Consider the following 21,573-nt stretch of genomic DNA (forward strand, 5'->3'; position numbering starts at 1 on the left):
ATGCTCATTCTTTGTGCGGAATCGCAAAGAATTGCCGCGATTCCGCACCCATAGGAATGCATGAGAATCGCTTACTTCCCGCATGTGGCTATGCCCACCAAGCGGGAAGTTAAGCGTCTCATGTGCGGTTGGTACCCACGGTGTGGAGGAGAGGAGACTGTCCTCCAGGCCCTGGGTACCATACCCCTGTAAAAAAAGAATAAAAAATCGGGGTATATTTACCTTCCGGCGTCCCGCGCTGCATTCCCGGCCTAAGCGTTCCCAGTAATGCCTTGCGGCAAGGTCCTGTGATGACGTGGTCTCGCGAGATCGCTATAGCAACGCGAGACTACCTCATCACAGGTCTCGCAAGGCATTACTGGGAACGCTGAGGCCCGGGAATGCAGCGCGGGACGCCGGAAGGTAAATATACCCCGATTTTTTTTTTTTTTTTTTTAGCATTTTAACATCCTATCTTTTACTATTGATGCCGCATAGGCGGCCTCAATAGTAAAAACCTGCTCACACTTGTCAAACACTATGTTTGACGAGTGTGACCAACCTGTCAATCACTTCCCAAGCGATGCTTCAAATCGCTTGGAAAGTGCTTGAATATCACACGTGAAAATCGCGGCAAAATCGCGATCATAATCGCGGTAAAATCGCGGTAAAACCGCGCGATTTCTGGGAAGGAGTCCGGTTTTTAGTGAGCGTTTTAAAACGCTACGTGTGCACATAGCCTAATGTGTTGGGCCACCCGTAGATTTTCTGCCTCTCTGTTACCTTCTATTCCTGGACAAGGGCTGAAAGCTATCTAGTAAGGATACACGCCCTGTGGGGCTCAGGAATTTCTATACTGTTTTATTCACCAATATATTCTGCATTGTTCAATATAGCACCAGTGATGATACATATCTATGACTTTTCTTACTAAATCCGGGTGGTGTCTGGCCAATCATGCCGCACGTTGTACAGTCCCTGAGCACACACCTTACCATGGAGCAACGCAACTATTCCTGATAATTACTCCGCTAATCTCGCAGTGAGCCCCTCGTGTATTCGCTCTCATCACCGCTTGGGAAATTCTAAATACGCGGCATCCTTGAGACTAATTAATTTAAGCAACGTCACGGTTGCCATGGAACAGCCTCTTGGTGCGACTGGTGCTCCAAAACATTTGTTAGACCTGTTAACGCTTTATGAAAACAGATCTCTGTGAAATGAGAGAGAACAAGCAGCGTCTTCATAATTGCCCAAAAATCTAGACGTTCTATAAAGGGCATGCGTGACTTACAAGTGAACCGCTAACACCTGCGACCTGAGAGCTTTCCAAAACTGCGGTAATTAAAAAGCAGTTTTCTAAAAGTAAAAAAAAAAAAAGAATTTGACTATCCTTGAAAAAAATAAAATATTCAGAAATTTAACACCAAAAAATGACATAAAAAATGCGAGATTGGGTCTTACAGAAGGGAAAAGGAAAAAAATGCCGAGATTAATTTCTAGTATTCGAAAGAAAATGCTTTTTTTTTTTTTTCTTTTGGCTATGTTCACACATTTTATATTTGGTCAGTATTTTACCTCAGTGTTTTTAAATCAAAACCAGGAGTGGGTGATAAATACAGAAGTGGTGACGAGTTTCTATTATACTTTTCCTCTGATTGCTCCTCTCCTGATTTTGGCTTAAAATACGGAGGTAAAAAAAAACCGACCAAATACTGAACGTGTGAATGTGGCCTTAAATTCCACTTCTGCGTTATCTCTTCTGATCATCCACCAGCATTGCAGGACACCTTTTGCCCTTCGTAACGCTCCTCAATGGTGGCATATGCCATTGCCTCTGAAGACTGCACATTGCATTTGTGCAAAATCGCCATCTTCACACTGAACAATGTACAATCTACCCTTGAACAAACGCCGATCGCTGTGATTGCATGTGATGCCCAAGCTGCAAAAGTTGCCATAACCCCATTGACATCATTATAGAAAGTGAGCTCACTTATATTATATATAATTTTTCTATGTAATGTATATGCACATGTGAAATAAAAAAAAAAAAATGTAACAAGCAATAGTAAAGCAACTCAATCCCATTGACTTGAATACCCAACCGTAAACGCCTCTTCATTCTGCCACTCGGTGGGGGAAATTGGAGGTGAAACTCTCAAATAACAAGCATTGACAGGCTTCACTAAAATTAGGCCATCAATATTTGACACCCGTAAAATCTCTTTAATCAATTACTTATTGGCCACTGTGACTACAACATAATGAACACAGAAAAAATAGATAGCAATACACAAAGACCAAGTATTAGGTTGACAAGACCTAATAGCTGCAAATTCTCTATACTTTCTACCTCCAGAGGATAAACATCAAGTATTGATTATATTTTATGTACGTCACAAAATCATCAATGGGACCTATTTTTGTATGCTTTGAAGAACCATTTTTCACCTTATGAAGCAGAGGTGTCCTGAGCCTGGCAGAAGCCCCATGTACGGGGAACACCATGAAATGATACAGCATTGCTGACGCGGATACGTGAGCTTTGCATCCAGTTTCATTTATTTACAATTTTTTCTTATTCTACTAAAAATGTTACCAGTCAGAAAGTTTACACCTCCTGCTTAAAATAAAACTACAACGACAAATTCCTGCTTACTGCTCTCCTGTTTGTCACCCTGCCTACGGGTGTCACAGAGGCAGGCATTCAGATCAGTGAGTGCAGGTCATCGGTCAACGGCAGGAACCAGGCATACTGGGAAATGACGTTTCAGCTCCGGTAGCGCTGGTAGAATATTGGCAAATGCTGGCTACTTAAAGGGAATCTGTCACCCATTTTTAGTGATATCATGTAAAGATATCATTCAATTCCGTGTCACATAAGGATTCTATTAGGACTTTTGCTTCCCCCCGACCCCGCACCTTTGATGCATAAATACCCTTTTTACCTTGGTGGAGATGTATGGAAATCGCCGCGGTCCCGTCTGATGGGCGTGACTTATTCACCTTCTCCCCCCCTCGGCTTGCTGAACGTAATCTTCATCTGTGAATATCACTGATGCCGTATTTTTCCTCGCTTGCGCATTGAAAAGGCCTCCGGTGCTTGCGCACTATGCTTTGCCCAACTGTGGGTGAAGCATATAATCGATACTGCGCATGCGCCGATATTTTTCAGCGCGGTCTATGCCCTGGAAGTGTGTCCTGCATGTGGAGACTTCCGGGGCATAGACCGCGCTGAAAAATACTGGCGCATGTGCAGCAACAATTATATGCTTCGCCCACAGTTGGGCAAAGCACACTGCGCATGCGCCGGAGGCCTTTTCAATGCGCAAGCGCGGAAAACTACAGCATCTGTGCTATTCACAGATCAAGATTACGTTCAGCAAGCCGAGGAGGGGGGGGGAGAAGGTGAATAAGCCCCGCCCATCGGACCAGACCGCGTCGATTTCCATACATCTCCACCAAGCTAAAGAAAAAGGTATTTATGCATCAAAGGTGCAGGGTCGGGGGGAATCAAAAGTCCTAATAGAATCCTTATGGGATGCACAATTGGGTGATATCTTTACATGATATCACTAAAAATGGGTGACAAATTCCCTTTAAAGGGAAGCTGTCAACAAGTTGCTATATAATCTGACATCAGGATGCTGTAGGGACAGAGATCTGATTCCAGCGATGTGTCACTTAGCTTACTGGATGCAGCCGTTCTGATAGAATCACAGTTTTCTCTGCTGTAGATGTAGCGGAGCGCAGTCGCTGAGCTGTGTATAAGCACACCACAGCTTTCTATACATTGTATAGTGATAGAGCTGGTAAAACAGTGTTGGGGGAGTGTTTGGACTAGGATGCATGAGGCCAGTTGTCCTGTAGTGATCTCCAGCTGATAAAACACTGCTTGTATTTAAACAACAGCACAAAGCCTAGTAAGTGAGACGTCACTGGAATCAAGGTGTCTGTTCCTACAGTATGGTGCTCTCAGATTACATAGCAAATACCCCCTGACAGATTTACTTTAAAAAGACTGAATGGCAAGTTAAAGGGCAGGAGGATCAGGACAGTTACTGGAGATATTAAACCACTATGTGCGTCAAAGAGCAATTTTAAATTGTGGTGGGGTATGAGGACTAGATGACCATGTTTTTCCCCAGCAGTCCTGGAGTGATGTCTTCCTATCATCACTTTACGGGCAATAACTGTACTCAGAGGTGACCCTTCTATTTACAATACATGACTGCTAAAATCCTTTTATTGGCTGCATAGTTCATGAGAATACATGAGATGTCATCACTGCAGGATTAGCGAGGACAATTCCTGCAGCAGACGATGATCAGAGATGTGATCCTGTAATATCGCATGTGAAATACCAGGGATACTCTCTGCTGTTGGGGATCTTTTCCGATTGTAAGGCTTTTTTTGGGCTTACCAGTTTTTGGAATAGGTGTCCAACAGTGGTTTTGTCATCCCATTCTTGCACGCAGGGGCAGAGGCTGTCGTAGAAGTCTTTGTGGATCTCGTAGATATCCTGGACCTTGTAAAATATGGCATCTATTTGCTGCATGGTTAGAACAGGCTGTGAGGTTGTGGCAGTGGCTTTCAGTGGCTTCATTGGCTGAAAAACAAAATGAAAATCACCGACTATCAGTGGAGACATTAACACTTCACTTTAAAAGACCCCAAGTTAGCCATACCCTCAAGTTCATTAATTAACACAAATTTCACTTTGCTGTAGTATCTACAAGGAAAACGTTCAGCCAATTAGCCGTGGAGCGGGCCACACAATAGAGATTTTGGACATCTGAAATCAAATATTTAGAACATCTTCTGCCAACCCTTGGCCTTAGTGGTCCACATGACAATCAATTGTTGAAAATTTGATGCGCCATGTTGGATTTTTTCAGCCGCGCTGGGTGCAGTAGTTAAAAGTTGTAGAGGTTTGCGTAATTGGGGAGAAGACCAAACAAGAGATTGATCGGCCATTTGTTGTTTTTCCTTATCCAGGACAATAACTTTCACAGCCCAATCATGGATGACACACATGCCTTCTGAAAACCTTACTTCGGCTGATCGTTCAGTTGAGAGCCCTCTCGGGCGTATGTCTGAAAAGTTCACTATGATCGTACAGAAAACTACATTTTGCCCATGACACACAGCTAAAAATCTCAGGCTGAAGGTCAGTCTGAGAATTAAAGGGGGTGTTTAAAGGTACTGTCACACTTAGCGATGCACCAGCGATCCTGACCAGCGATATGACGCGGTCAGGATCGCTGGTGTATCGCTAAGTGGTCGCTAGTGAGCTGCCACACAGGCAGATCTCACCAGCGACATAGCAGGGGTCGGGGGTCACTACTTACCTGTCAGACGAGGCGATCCTGACGTCCTCCCGCCCGCGTCCACGCGTCGCTCGTCGGCGCCACAGGAAGCCCAGCAGGAAGCGGATGACGAGAAACGGTCCAGGACGTTCTCGCACGATCAGCGATAATCAGCGGGGGAGCAGTCGGAGGTAAGTATCAGACATAGCCATATCGCTAGCAATATCGCTATAACGTCACAAAAACCAGTGACGTTATAGCGATATTGCTGGCGATATCGCTTAGTGTGACGGGCCCTTTAGAGATTTTGGTAGTAAAGCCCACAGCCAATACAAATCATTCAATATATAAGAAGTGATCTGTTTAGGAGAGCGTGTTCCCAGCTCTGGACATTTGGAGAAGATGAAGGCAGCCTTCCAATCCCGATGGAGCATCACTCCAAGATCTAAGATGCCAAGTGCACAGGTAAGGGTCAATTAAATTTAGTGTTAGTTTCCAATTTGCTACACTTACTGATAAAAAATAAATACCGTATTTTTTGGATTATAAGACGCACTCCCCCCCCCCCCGCCCCCCGAATTTGGAGGGAAAATGGGGGTGTGTCTTATATTGCCAATATGTAAATCAACAGCCGCGGAGACACCATCACGTTTCTCAACGCAAGCAATGACTAGCCAGGTCTTTCACCGGGAAGGAACAACCACGGGAAGGGCAGTCTCCAATGAAGGAAACCACCTATGCCAAAACATGGTATCCATCCACAGACAGCTGTTTCGGGGTATTGCCCCTCATCAGTGTGGAGTAGGAAACTGGCTAGTTGGAGCAATGCCTAGTAAAAAGACTGCGAAAATGAGGATGAGTGACCTCATGGAGATCAACATCCAACACTGCGGAGACACCATCACATGTTTCTCAACGCAGTGATTCTAGAGCAATGCCCCCATCCCTTATGGGAAATATGCAAAAACATGTAAATCAACAGCCACGGAGACACCATCACATGTTTCTCAACGCAGTGATTCTAGAGCAATGCCCCCATCCCTTATGGGAAATATGCAAAAACATGTAAATCAACAGCCACGGAGACACCATCACGTTTCTCAACGCAAGCAATGACTAGCCAGGTCTTTCACCGGGAAGGAACAACCACGGGAAGGGCAGTCTCCAATGAAGGAAACCACCTATGCCAAAACATGGTATCCATCCACAGACAGCTGTTTCGGGGTATTGCCCCTCATCAGTGTGGAGTAGGAAACTGGCTAGGAGCAATGCCTAGTAAAAAGACTGTGAAAATGAGGATGAGTGACCTCATGGAGATCAATATCCAACACTGCGGAGACACAGGTGGTTTCCTTCATTGGAGACTTCCCTTCCCGTGGTTGTTCCTTCCCGGTGAAAGACCTGGCTAGTCATTGCTTGCGTTGAGAAACATGTGATGGTGTCTCCGCAGCTGTTGATTTACATGTTTTTGCATATTTCCCATAAGGGATGGGGGCATTGCTCTAGAATCACTGCGTTGAGAAACATGTGATGGTGTCTCCGCAGTGTTGGATGTTGATCTCCATGAGGTCACTCAGCCTCATTTTTCACAGTCTTCTACTAGGCTTTGCTCCTACTAGCCAGTTTCCTACTCCACACTGATGAGGGGCAATACCCCGAAACAGCTGTCTGTGGATGGATACCATGTTTTGGCATAGGTGGTTTCCTTCATTGGAGACTGCCCTTCCCGTGGTTGTTCCTTCCCGCTGAAAGACCTGGCTAGTCATTGCTTGCGTTGAGAAACATGTGATGGTGTCTCCGCGGCTGTTGATTTACATGTTTTTGCATATTTCCCATAAGGGATGGGGGCATTGCTCTAGAATCACTGCGTTGAGAAACATGTGATGGTGTCTCCGCAGTGTTGGATGTTGATCTCCATGAGGTCACTCATCCTCATTTTCGCTTATATTGCCAATATACCTTACCGGTCGCGGTGGAGAAGTTTCTCAGGATCGCTGCTGGAGGCGGCAAGAATGGCGCGTTGCTGCAGGCTGGGATGAGGGGGTGCTTGGAGGTGTTGACACTGCGGGCGTTCGGTTTACATTGCGGTGGACTCTGGGAAAATGGCTGCTGGGGGCAGATGCATGGATTGCACAAAGCACCACCATTTTATTAAAAAAAAAACAAAAAAAAAACCACTTTTTTTTTCTATTTTTCTCCTCAACATTTGGGGTGCGTCTTCTAATCCGCAAAATGCAGTAAACGAAAACTTGACAACTTTATGAGAAGTCCCATTAATAACAAATATGAAGGTCTTGTTAAAGGGTGAGGCATTGACTTACAGGGCAGCTACTTCTTCTAGGTGATACTCGCAATACAGTTTGTTATATTTGCGAGAACACCAATCTGCCTATGTACCTGTGAGAATAGACTGAGAACATTTGTCACGTGCTTGTGACTTTCCATATACAGTATTTTCTATTTCTTGATGGGGTATATCTCAGAAGAAGGTTCTGATGAAACACCCCTCCCCCATGTGAGGGCGGCGAGCTGCTCATAGAGGACCAGCTTCAATCACCTGATCGCGAGAGAGAGGATGATTTTGTGAGACAACCTGTTTAAAATGTTTTTTTTTTTTGCAAAATAGGAAGTGATGACAAACAATATAGAGCTGATGAAGCAATGATGAACTTTCACACGTTATTTGCATAGTGCCATTTGCAAATCTCCACACTACAGGGTGCTAGAACAAGTCGGTAACCATGTTCAGTTAAATGGGGATAAGTCGCAGATCACTGCTCAGTGTGTGACCATCAGAGCCGCTGTGAGGCTGAAATGCTTCAAGACCTCGGTCCTTTCCTTAACAGGATAGACAGTGGTCCCAGAGGTAGGACCTCTTGCCAAGACGAATGTCACCAGGCTTTTTCTCCCCCATCGGAGATCAGCATGAAGTAAAGACAGACACTGATTGCAGTGTTGTATCACTTACTGGGCTGCTTGCTGCAGTTTAGATAAGTTCTCTGTTGCTCATCTATCAGTTCTCTGAATTCTGAGCCCTAAAATAACCCCTCCCACACCAATGATTGGCAGCTTCTCTTCACAATGTGTATAGGAATAAAGCTGCCAACCAATGGTGGGGGCGGAGTGGGAAAAACCCATTGACAGATTCTCTTTCAGGCTGTAGTCTTCCAATTCTATACATCGAAATAAAAGTAATAGTGATGAATAAACATGCTCTGATAAGTAGTTATCCGGGAGCAAAATGTCAGGATTCACAGAGGTAGACACCACCGAAATGAATAGGGAAATTAATAGGGTAACCGAGCACGCTTGTGTATTCGAGCATCCCGAAGATAATCTATGTTCGAGTCCCCGTGGCTGTTAGGCAATCCCTGCATGTGTTGCGGCTGTCAAACGGCTGCGAGACATGCAGCTGCGAGACATGCAGCCGCGGGGACTCGAACATAGTATTCGAGCATGCCAAAGATATTCTATTAGCACATGAGCATGCTCAGATAAAACCTTATCCGAGCAGTCTCGCTCATTACTAATAGGTAACTAAAATCTTAATCCTTAGGATACCAAAGAGGTGAACGCACATATAGAATATGCATTTCTAGATCAGCCTTTTAACTATCTGATACTGCATAGTAAAAAAATAAAAAAATAAAATAACATTGTATTCCATTTATCCATCTACACAATGAGCATATCTTATTACATGAACGTCACAATATACTGGCAATGGAAATACAAAACCTAATATGTTGTTCACTCAGCATTTATAGGATTTAATGGTTTTGCTTCCGACTGTGATAAGACGCAGTAATCCTCTCCCCTTCCTACCACTATCATTCTCAGATATTGAAAATAAAATCCAACACAATATACAAAGAGTCCGAGAGATGGTTCGGCAGCAGTCAGAGACGTGTAGTTATTTAAAGGGCGCGACATCTACAAACATCCTCCTTTAGGTCAATAACCAACCAACTTGGCCTTCATTCAGACATCAGTGATTTTCATATATGCAGAAAAAAAATAGACGTGACATCAGTGTTGCAGATCAGAGTTTCGTCAGTTTTCCTTACAGGCCGCAAAAAGACAGATTATAACTGGTACGTGTTCTGTGAAAACTAGAACATATAAGAAACACGGGGTCTTAATGAGGCTTCAGGATGGATTCAGATCTTACAGTTCAGTTAAAAAATTATGCTTTACTATTATTGGCTGCCGTTTTTGCCTTTTGTTTAGATTTTTTTGTGTTTGTTTTCATGACAACACATCCAGAATATGTTTTTAAAGAGGAACATTCACTAGAGTATCGCCTCCAATTCTCACTGTTTCTGGGACAGTCTTTCTTCTGTGCCCCTGAGTTCCAAAGTTATGAAGCCCCCCAATAACATACACGCAAATTTTTCCTTCATCCAACTGGGCGTATTCCACAAAACCTCTCTCCGGGCACGGCGGTGTTTTGATTGGTCAGCATCAGAGGAAAAACCGCAAACGCTCAAAATTTAGTTCTGTGGTCTAGGTCCAGTTGGTTGAAGGGAAAATTTGCACCATTTTTACTAGCGGTATAATTTAGGAACTGAGGGGCACAGAGGAGAAAACAAATACTATTCCAGAATCGGTAAGAAAGTAGCAATTAGAGGAAGTACTCAGTTTGTGTGACCCAGCGACTGTTCAGAGCCGCTGGGTCTCGCGGAGCGCAGCGTGAGCTAGGAGCGGCTGCCGCTAAAGTCTATGGAGCCTCAGAACAAGGCTCAGAAGGCTTTATACGAAGGAATCAGGGAACGTCATGGGAAGCGCTGGACTAGGTCAGATCTGTGTGTGAGACTATAATATATATATATATATATATATATATATATATATATATATATATATATATATATATATATATCACAGCACTCCAATAAATGATGAAAAAAGTGGACTTTATTAGCCCATATGGTGTGGCAACGTTTCGGCTGTGACCAGCTTGAGAAAGAATGGTCACAGCCGAAACTTGCCACACCATACGGGCTAATAAAGTGCACTTTTTTCATCATTTATTGGAGTGCTGCTATCTTTTATAATTTTTCTTATTTATACAAATGGATATTTGTTTGGAGGGCCCCTGCACCCTGAATTCAATATATACAGTGCTGTTCCATTTTTTTCTTATATATACTGTATGTATTTATTAGATCAGGACAGTGTCTTGTTTTTATTCATCTTTTTTATGCTTTTCAGGTATCCATCTGTGGATTCGGTTGACAATGTTGCATTACCTGGACTATGTCGGACCTGCATCATTCTTTTTTTCAATAAATTGGCGAACCAGGGAAAGAGTCTGGGAGTGTTTATTCAAATAAAGTATTTTTTGTGTGTTTTTTTTACTACTGGGTTAGTAATGGGGGTGTCTGATAGACACCTACCAATTCATAAACCCAAGTCTTGATGCCAGCTGTGATTTTTGACAAGCTCAACTATCCTGATTGCCAACATACCAGGGCAAATCGGAAGCAGCGAAGACAAAGCGCCAGAATTGTCGTATCTAATGCGATGCGCCAATTCTAGGGCGGCTGCGGGCTGGTATTTTTAGGCTGGGAATGGACCAATAACCAGGGACTTTCCCAGCCTGATAATATCAGCCCACAGCTGTCTGCTTTACCTTTGCTGGTTATCAAATATGGACTTCCATTGGCGAGTCTCATCCAACACACGCAGCCACTCACAGCATGTTGTGATTTTATCCTCTGCCCGATTACAGCTGAGAAAAAACTCGCAAATCAGCACTGACTCACTGAATAACATTGGTCAATGTGCTTACTGTAACATGTATTCTTACATGGAGCAGCGAATCCGCACAATACACACTGCAACAATGAAACTGCAACACCAAGAAGGAAGTATTATGGAAATCATAGAATGGATATAGACATACTAACGGCATGCAAATTATGAAAAATGTTGCCATTTCAATGGTGAGAGTGTAACTTTTTATAAATCATATGCTCCTGTTTCTCAGCCATTTGTATGATAAGTAGTGATGAGCGAGTATACTCGTTACTGGAGATTTCCCGAGCATGCACGGGTGATCTCCGAGTATTTTGGCGTGCTCGGAGATTTAGTTTCTGTCGCCGTAGCTGCATGATTTGCAGCTGCTAGACAGCCTGAATACATGTGGGGATTTCCTAACAAACAGGCAACCCCCACATGTATTCAGGCTGTCTAGCAGCCGCAAATCATGCAGCTACGGCGACAAAAAATCTCTGAGCACATCCAAATACTCGGAGATCACCCGAGCATGCTCGGAAAACTCGAGTAACGAGTATACTCACTCATCACTAATAGGCAGAACAGGAAAAGTCAGAGAGCCAGATGCTCTACTGGGTCTACTTACTTTTCGAAACAGCGCCAATCTAGTTCATTCACAGGAGTGTATATGAAGTACAATAGCAGATACAGCCCATGGACAAGAATGGCAAAGTTTCTGAAAATAAGAACACCCCTCTTCCTTCTAACTATGGGTAACACCTTTTAATATAGCACATTAAGGTGGGTTCAGATATTACACAGTTTTCTTTTTCGTCACAGATCTCACGACAAATCCATGGCAAAGCATTGGCCAAAACCAGGCTGGTTCCTTTAAATGATCTGAAGATGATTGTTCCCCGACACTTCCCCATAATGTATTTGCATAATTAGAATTATATTTACATTGATGCAAATCCAGGAGGCGTATGCCCATACAATCCAAACAAAGCCGGCTTAAAGCACACAGGAGTTACCGTACCCATCCTTCTCTCCTTTCAGATAGATACAAGTAATGGTGTAGAGCAAGAATCGGGAAAGTCTAAACTTATAAAATATAGAAAATACACAAAACAAATCTTCTCTCCTCTTTGCTTTGTGACGCAAAATAGGATCAATCAAAACAAAAAAAAATATATAGCAAATTCAGCTGAGTATCAGGAGCTCAGCCATGTCCCTCTCCTCCTTTTTACTATCTGTAGCTGGCAGTGAGACAACTGTCTGCAGCAGCCGCTTCCCTACAACCCGTCTGTGTGGATTAGGACAGGACGGGCTAGGCTTATACATTGCATTTGCAGAATGACTGTGTGCAGCACAGCCGGGAACTACACAAGAAAGTCCTTACAGTTTCACAAGTCCAGGTGAAGTACAAACAAATTGCATAGTTCACCGGCACTTTGAGAATCCGCAACAGATTCACCTATAATTGCTACTTCCAACAGGTGGTACTAGAGTTCTAGTTCAAGTTATCGTCCTCTCTGAAGAGACAATTTGAATATTTAATTTCCCAGAAAAGCATTGCAATGCTTAAAAGGCTCCTCATCTTGGCATGCCAGGCTTGACATGTGACTCTTCACAAGGAGAAACGTTACCCCTTGGATCCCGGTCAGACGCCTCTCGCCTAGCTAAACCAGTACTGCCCCTTGTCACACTTTACACTGACAAGAGGCAGTACTCCAAAACACAGTTTCCCAAAATTGAGATTCTGGTTTGACTTTTATCCTAAGTCATGTGACAAGGCTCGTAAAAAGGTCGATATTGAGTTTTAGGATTGGTACTTCCTCTAGGTGGCACTAGAGATATAGCCCTCTTGATCTCTGAAGAAACAATTTTCATATCCTCTGTAAAACATGGTGGAGGCAGTGTGATGGCAAAGGAATGCACAGCCTCCAATGGCGCCAAGTCACTAATGTTTATAGATGACTAGATGGTGGCCCGATTCTAACGCATCGGGTATTCTAGAATATGTATTGTGAGGTAGCGCTGTCATTCAAATAGGGGATACTCGCTTGCAGCCACAAAAACACAGATCCGGCACGGGTTTTCCACAAAACAATCATAGTCCCTTCGGTTTATTCAGCATCATAAACCATCACAGCAACAGAAAACAGCATATAATCAGCATAACGTCCATTACAGAGTTTCCCTCTGTTATCCTGTAGTCATATAAGTTATGCACTGTTCAATGCGCGGGCTTCCTAGCCCCAAGTTCTCTCACCCTGTCAGGGTTTCCTCATGCTGCTTCACCATGCTGCACACGTTCATTCCCTCCAGGGAACTAACAGGCACACGTTGCCATTACTCACAGCCACTTCACAGGCTGTTAGCAAGAAAGCTCCATCTCAGCGGGACCTTCCACACTGGACCAACCGGGTCCCAGCATTCACCACATGTGACCTACCCTGGCCACCATATATGGTCCATAGCCACGCCCACCGGGTCACATGGCTATGACCTCATCACAGGTCTTTGACCCATTCCCACACTCTTTGCAATAGCGTCCTTAAACACACCCCCTGGGTGGGTTTGTAGGTAACTGGGGCAGCCCGTCTCCCCAGTTACCTGGAGACTTCTCCCTGACACAGTGAAACAACACCTCAGCAATATCACTGCTGATCAATACACACATCAGTCTCCATCTCAAGGATACCCACCTTGAAATACATAATGGTCATTCATGACTCTGCCATTCATCTTCTCTCCTCGGACATCCACACAGCGCCCCCTAGCAGACACAGTGGTCACTACACCACATACCTCCCCCCTTTGTTCAAACCTGTGGGGTTGAACACACAGCATTAACCCCAGTATCTCGAGACCGGGCACTTATTACACCTTGCCCCATTGGTCAAGAGAACCGTCTCCATCTGTCATACGGTCTCATCTCTACGTTAGGCCTCCCCCGCCCCCAGCGGTCAGAATATCGGCCCTGATCTTTGGCCCTCCAGTTAGTGTCTGTCTGCACCATCAGACACTGTTTAGTCATCCCATTCCTTTCTCTGTCTGTTCCGTTCGCCGACCAGCTCCCTCGGTTGGTACGGTCATAAGTCTTAGTTAAGCCTACTGTCTGGCATGAGTCTGACTCATTCAGCATTTCACAGGAACTACGGTCTCTCAACGTCATCCTGCCAGTCGAATTACCACCTGCTGACGTTCTTCGGCCATCTGCCATGTCACTTCTTGGAGGAACCGTTCGGGTCCTTACATCTTGGATTGAAGGCGGCCGCCACCTGGTGTTCTGTGCCTCTTTACTGATTTGCGACGGTCCCGCCTCAACTGCTGAATCTCTTGCAGGTACCCCACTCGATACTCTATGAGCATCCGAAAGTCTCTCAGGCTCTCCGCGGAGCTAACCACCATGATGGGAATTCTACCCACTTCACTGGATACCTGGTCATCATCAGGAGGGATCCTCACCCTCACCACACCGGAGATATTCACAAGGTCTTGCATTACCTTCCCGGATCTTCCAATGATTCTTCCAATCAGAGCTTTGGGTACCGGAATCACATCTTTCCGCAAACCCAGCCGATTCATAGCCTCCTTCGCTAACTCTAGGCGTCGAGCAGCCTTCATATTACTCCGCCTGACCAGTTGTTTGGAGTGGAGACATTGTAAATGCATCTCTTTCAGGACAGCTACCCGGTTTGAAGTATCTTCTCTGGCTGATATTATCAACAACTGCCGAGTCTCAGGTGCCCAGTGCACCTTACACGCCTTGACTGCCTCTTTGAAAGCCTCATGTACACCTTCCTCCACACAGGCTTCTTGCATGTCTTCGGGTACCTCGATCACAGATTTGAAGGTCGTGGTCTTGCTCTCTTCCTGGACAGAAGACTCTGGCTTTACCACAGACACTTCCCTTACTACAGTTGACCCGACCGGGTGACTGTCTTCTTCCGTTCGTTGCTCACCAACTTCACAAGATTTTATCTCTTCACAACCCTTTGCCAAGATGGATACTGGCAGTTCTGTCTTGTTATCACTCGCTCTCACCCGCGGTAAGTCTTCCTCCAACTTCCTCTCCTGCCAAAGACCTTTTACTACTCCTCTGAGTTCTTTCCATCTCTTCCCTAAGGGTCTTGTTCACGTTTTGCCACGTTGACAGGTGACCTCTGAGCTCCAAGACTTCTTTCTCGAGCCCCTCCAGACTGTGCTCGGCCATTTGTCTCAGGACCCTATCTCGTTCGAGATGTTTTTCCACTGTCTTATCAACTGTATCTTATGGTCTTGTTCTTTTTTGGCCATCACATGTCGCACCACCACTTCTCTAATTATATCTTCAACGGATACCACTGGATCAGCCCTATCAGTCGAGTGAACCCTCCAGTCACCCTCTGACCGTGTGTCTAGTCCAGTCGTCTCATCTCCCAGCCCACCATCCGTCCGATCACGAGACGTCAGGTCCGTACGTTGGGCAGATGTACCTCCTCTTCCGGTCAGTTCTACCTCTGACCTGTCCACTTTGAGAGGCGTCACTGTCTCAGTGTCTTGGCCCCAGTCGAAACGTCTCCCTCGTCCAACCGTACGTTATTAAACAAAACAAAGTCTCGGCCCCTCTCCAAGGCACACACTAAGTCTGGTGGTATACCGCCCCCTTGGCACTCAACGCTATGGGACGGGTCAAAAATTACTCTGTCTACCGCATAGTTCACCATAACCCCCATGTTTACAGCGAACCTGTACCATTTTCTCGGTCAGCCAGAAAGTGAGTGAAGTTTCTGTCAGAGTCACCTGACTGAGTCCAGCCGACCAGAGACTCTTTTCATAGAAACGTAGAGTTGGAAGGGACCTCCTGGGCCATCTGGTCCAACCCCCTGCTCAAAGCAGGATTCGCTAAATCATCCCAGTTAGATGTCTGTCCAGCCTCTGTTTGAAGACTTCCATTGAAGGAGAACTCACCACTTCTCGTGGCAGCCTGTTCCACTCATTGATCACTCTGTCAAAAAGTTTTTTCTAATATCTAATCTGTGTCTCCTCCCATTCAGCTTCATCCCATTGCTTCTAGTCTTTCCTTGTGCAAATGAGAATAAAGTTGATCCTTCTACAATGTGACAGCCCTTTAGATATTTGTAGACAGCTATTAAGTCTCCTCTCAGTCTTCTCTTTTGCAAACTAAACATTCCCAAATCCTGCAACCTTTCCTCATAAGACAGGGTTTGCAGACCGGTCACCATTCTGGTCGCTCTTTTCTGAACTTGCTCCAGTTTGTTGATGTCTTTTTTAAAATGTGGTGCCCAAAATTGGACACAATATTCCAGATGAGGTCTGACCAAAGAGGAGTAGAGGGAAATAATGACTTCACGTGATCTAGACTGTATGCTTCTGTTAATACATCCTAGAATTGCATTTGCCTTTTTTGCTGCTGCATCACACTGTTGACTCATTCAGTCTGTGATCTATTAGTATACCCGTCTTTTTCACATGTGCTGTCACTTAGCCCTATTCCTCCCATTCTATATATGCTTTTTTCATTTTTATTGCCCAGATGTAGTACTTTGCATTTCTCCCTGTTAAAAACCATTCTGTTAATTGCTGCCCACTTCTCCAGTTTATTTAAATCTTTTTGAATCCTCTCTCTCTCTTCTCTAGTATTAGCTATCCCTCCTAGCTTTGTGTCATCAGCAAATTTAATCAGTTTACCCTCAATTCCTTCATCTAAATCGTTGATAAAGATGTTGAACAATACAGGGCCCAGGACAGAGCCCTGTGGTACCCCACTTGAGACATTCTTCCAACTGGATGTACAGCCATTTACGACCACTCTTTGGGTCCGATCACTAAGCCAGTTATGAATCCACCTAACAGTTGCCTTGTCCATTCCATACTTAGTCATTTTTTCAATAAGGATTGTATGAGAGACTTTGTCAAATGCTTTGCTGAAGTCAAGATATACTATATCTACAGCATTTCCTTGATCCACCCAATCAGTAATACCATCATAGAAGGAAATTAAATTAGTCTGACATGACTTATTAGTTACAAACCCATGCTGACTCTGTTTAATCACTTCATTCTTATCCAGGTATTGACATACATGTTGTTTAATAATTTGTTCAAAGATCTTTCCTGGTATAGAAGTCAGACTCACCGGCCTATAGTTGCCTGGGTCCACCTTCTTCCCCTTTTTGAAGATAGGAACAACATTTGCTCTTCTCCAGTCTTCTGGCACTTCTCCTGTTCTCCAAGAATTTTCAAAGATTATGGAGAGGGGTTCAAAAATTTCTTCTGCTATCTCCTTCAGTACTCTGGGGTGTAATTCATCTGGACCTGGAGACTTGAATACATTTAGGTTAGCTAAGTGTTTCCTCACTATCTTTTTGTTTATAGATATCCTGGATTCTTCTATTCCCTTAATAGGACAGTGAATAACAGTTGATGTTACATTTCCTTTCTGAGAGAAAACAGATGCAAAATAGGAATTTAAAAGTTCAGCCTTCTCGACATCCTGTCTTACCATTTCATCATTTTCATCCTGTAAAAATCCTATAGCATCTTTGACTTTTCTTTTACTTTTGACATATCCCCAAAATCCTTTATTATTGCTTTTGACATCTCTTGCAAGCCTCAATTCATTTTCAGCTTTAGCTAATCTGATTTGTGCCTTGCAGGTTCTGCAGACAGCATTATATTCTTCTTTAGATATGCCTCCTTCTTTCCATTTTATAAACATTTTTTGCTTCCTTTTTAGCATGTGCTTAAGTTCTGTGTTCATCCATCCTGGTTTCCTTAAATGCTTCCTATTCTTCCCTCTTTTCGGAATTGTTAACAACTGTGCTTTGAGAATTTCATTTTTCAAGATTTCCCATCCTTCCTGGACATTTTTGTCTTTAAGGATATCCAGCCATTGGATCCCTCCAATTCTCTTTCTGAATCCCTTAAAATCTGCCTTTCTGAAATCTAACCTTGACGTCTGAGTCTTCACAGGTCTTCCGCCTCTAGTTATCCAAAATTCTAAAATAGCATGGTCGCTACCTCCTAGGGTCCCAGCCACTTTTACCTCCTCAACCATTTCCTCCCTGTTTATAAGGATTAGATCCAAGGTAGCAGTTCCCCTTGTTTTCTCCTTTACCTTTTGGAAGATAAAGTTGTCAGCAAGAGAGGATAAGAATTTCCTTGACCTATTAGTTTTGCCTGAGAGAGATTCCCAACAAATGTCTGGATAGTTGAAATCTCCCATGACAACTATGTCATATTTTTTGGAGAACTTGGCCATTTGATGCATAAAGAGTTCATCCATATCTTCAGCTTGCACAGGCGGCCTGTAGTAAATGCCTACAATGGTGTCCTTTCCATTGTTCTGTCCTTGTATTCTTACCCAAACAGTTTCCACAGAACTCCCAGTCTCTGAAGCTTCAATCTCTGTGCAGATATACGCATTTCTAACATACAATGCGACACCCCCTCCTCGTTTATCAAGTCTGTTTCTTGCAAATAAGTTGTATCCTTCTAGTCTTGTATTCCAATCATGTGTATTGTCCCACCAAGTTTCAGTGATTCCAATGACATCATATTTCTTTTCCTGTGTTAGTAGTTCCAATTCTCCTTGTTTGTTGCCCATGCTTTGTGCATTAGTATAGAAACATTTTAGTTTGTGATTGGTTTCTCTTTCTCCAATATTTTTTTTAATTAGATTCTTTTGTCTTTGTTTTTCCTTTCCACTTCTAATAGCAGAGTTCTCAGTAGCATTTGTCAGGTGTATGGCTTTTTCTGGTCTTTTGCTTCCCTTCCCATGTTGTTCTAGTTTAAAGCTCTCCTTACAAGTGTAGCAAGGCGACTTCCAAATACCTGCTTTCCAGTCTTCGTAAGGTGCACCCCATCTCTAGCAAGTAGTCCATCGTATAAGTAGTTAACTCCGTGATCCAGAAATCCAAATCGTTGCTGACGGCACCATCGACGTAGCCAGTTGTTCACCTGCAGAATCTTATTCCACCTCCTTGTTCCATGGCCATCCACTGGGAGGATGGAAGAGAAGACCACCTGCGCTCCCAGTTCTTTCACTTTCTTGCCTAAGTCTTCAAAGTCTCTGCAGATGGTTTCCAGGTCGTTTCTTGCGGTGTCATTTGTCCCCACATGTAGTAGCAGGAATGGGTAGTCATCTGTAGGTCTGAAGAGTCCTGATATCCTGTCAGACACATCTTTAATTTTTGCACCTGGAAGACAGCACATTTCTCTTGAAGTTATATCCGGTCTGCAGATAGCGGCCTCTGTTCCTCTCAACAGGGAATCCCCCATGACCACCACTCTCCGTTTCTTCTTCACAACATTTTTCTTTCTCCATCCAGGAGGACTCTGAAGGCGTACAAGGTTGCTGTTTGTTGGCAAAGTCTTATCCTGATGTATTTCTTCATCGTTTTCCTGCGTGAGAGCCTGGTACTGGTTTCTGAGCAGTATGGGTGCTGACTGCCTCCTGATCCTCCTGCTTCTCTGGGTCACATGTCTCCATTCCTCTGTTTCTTCAGGTGCACTTCGAATTTCTTCTCTTTCTGTAACATGAAGAGATAATTCTGCTCTGTCCAAGAACTCTTCACCTTCCTTAATGATCTTCAACGTAGCTAACCTCTCTTCGAGATTTTGCAACTTTTCCTCCAACAGGGACACAAGCTTGCATTTGTGGCATGTGAAGTTTGGCTTTTCCACTGGTAAGTCTGTGAACATGTAGCAAGAAATGCAGCTCACCAAATGGCTCCTGGCCTCTTCCATCTTGAGATTTCTTAAAAAGATGAAAGATGAGCCAAAATTTGCGCGCCGACAGGCGCGCGGTTTCTCCGATTTCCTCTTTTCAGCTGCAACGGCCAAAACCCAGTGATCGTTGAGCTCGCGGAGACTCTTCACTTATCCCAGAAGGCACTGGGAATATGCAAATGATCTCCTCAAGACTCTTCCCCTTTTCCGGCGCAACATCACAGTACACACCTGCGGCCCATCGTTACTATCCGGAAAGGATATCCCACATTCTGACCAAGTCATACAACACACTGCGGTTCCCCAGACATACCCACTGAGGTACCCAGTGCTGTTATTTCCTCAAACTCGGCCCCTTTCTGGACCACCACCCCACTTTGGGTTGCCGCCCCCTCCTGGGACTCCACCCCTTTTTGGGTTACCACCCCAATTTGGGTCACCACCCCGATTTGGGTCACCGCCCCCTTCTGGGACTCCACCCCCTTTCAGGATCTCCCCATTTCCGTTATACCGGTCTTCTCAGACCACAGTTCACACCACAGTTTATGTCTCTTACGATACCACACAAGTCCTTGTTGGCACCACCACAGCTCCTGCTGTCACCGAACACAGACACCACCGGCTGCCGTTCACACACCGCTGCTGGTGTCGCCTTCGTAACCCCGCCGAGTTACCGGAAGCCGCTTGCCCCCTTCGTAACCCCGCCGAGTTACAGGAAGCTGCTTGTCCCCTTTGTAACCCTGCCGAGTTACAGGAAGCCGCTTGTCACCTTCTTGACTCCCACTGAGCCACCGCAGGCTGAGTTGAGAAAAGAAAAAAAGACATCACACAAAACTCACGTGTCCTGGCTGTGTGCTATTCAGGACATTCCGTCTCCGCCTGAGACCGTCCAACACACAGGGCACACCGGGTGCTATTCAGGGAGCCGACCCTCCTCCCAGGGTTTCCCAACACACCAGCCTCACCAGGTGCTCTTCAGGACATCCGTCTCCACCTGAGACTGCCCAATACTAACACCTCACCAGGTCCAAGGTCACACCACATGTTCCAAGGATCCGATTCTTCTCCCAGAACCTCCCAACACTGACCCTCCAGGACCTTGCTCACTGACCCAGGTCAGTACAACACGAACACCTGTCCATTGCCTGTGTCGGCCACACAGGTCCTCGGGTACCTCTTATCCGCAGAGGCACCCTAGCAACCACCAGTCTCTTTCACTGACCTGCTGTCAGTATATCACATGGCTTTCACAACAGTCAGCCCTCCTGGCTCAGCGTTGCCAGCACTGCAACATGTGGCTTTGGAAACCGTTGCCCTTAGCAACCGAAACTTTGCAGTCCTCTTCCATTGCTCCTAGCAACAAGGCTACAACAATGCCCATAGCAATCTCTTCTCCAGCATTTCTGAGGTAGCGCTGTATTCAAGTAGGGGATACTCGCCTGCAGCCACAAAAAAAAAAAAACAGATCCGGCACGGGTTATCCACAAAACAATCATAGTCCCTTCGGTTTATTCAGCATCATAAACCATCACAGCAACAGAAAACAGCATACAGTGGGGCAAAAAAGTATTTAGTCAGTCAGCAATAGTGCAAGTTCCACCACTTAAAAAGATGAGAGGCGTCTGTAATTTACATCATAGGTAGACCTCAACTATGGGAGACAAACTGGGAAAAAAAAATCCAGAAAATCACATTGTCTGTTTTTTTTTCATTTTATTTGCATATTATGGTGGAAAATAAGTATTTGGTCAGAAACAAGCAATCAAGATTTCTGGCTCTCACAGACCTGTAACTTCTTCTTTAAGAGTCTCCTCTTTCC

General features: G+C 44.6%; 1 protein-coding gene across 5 annotated transcripts in view; it reads right to left on the minus strand.

The window, feature by feature from the left end:
• The window catches only part of ABR (ABR activator of RhoGEF and GTPase), a 392,053-nt gene that overhangs the window by 144,376 nt on the left and 226,104 nt on the right, over nt 1–21,573 (minus strand). For all 5 annotated transcript variants that reach the window (XM_073565382.1, XM_073565385.1, XM_073565384.1 and 2 more), the window contains one exon: nt 4,406–4,591. In XM_073565382.1, coding sequence (XP_073421483.1) covers nt 4,406–4,591 — 186 coding nt within the window. The remainder of the gene's footprint in view (nt 1–4,405; nt 4,592–21,573) is intronic.

Source organism: Dendrobates tinctorius, unplaced genomic scaffold (genome assembly GCF_039654945.1).
Source record: "Dendrobates tinctorius isolate UK_male_01 unplaced genomic scaffold, ASM3965494v1 ptg000016l, whole genome shotgun sequence".
In the NCBI taxonomy this organism is placed as follows: domain Eukaryota; kingdom Metazoa; phylum Chordata; class Amphibia; order Anura; family Dendrobatidae; genus Dendrobates; species Dendrobates tinctorius.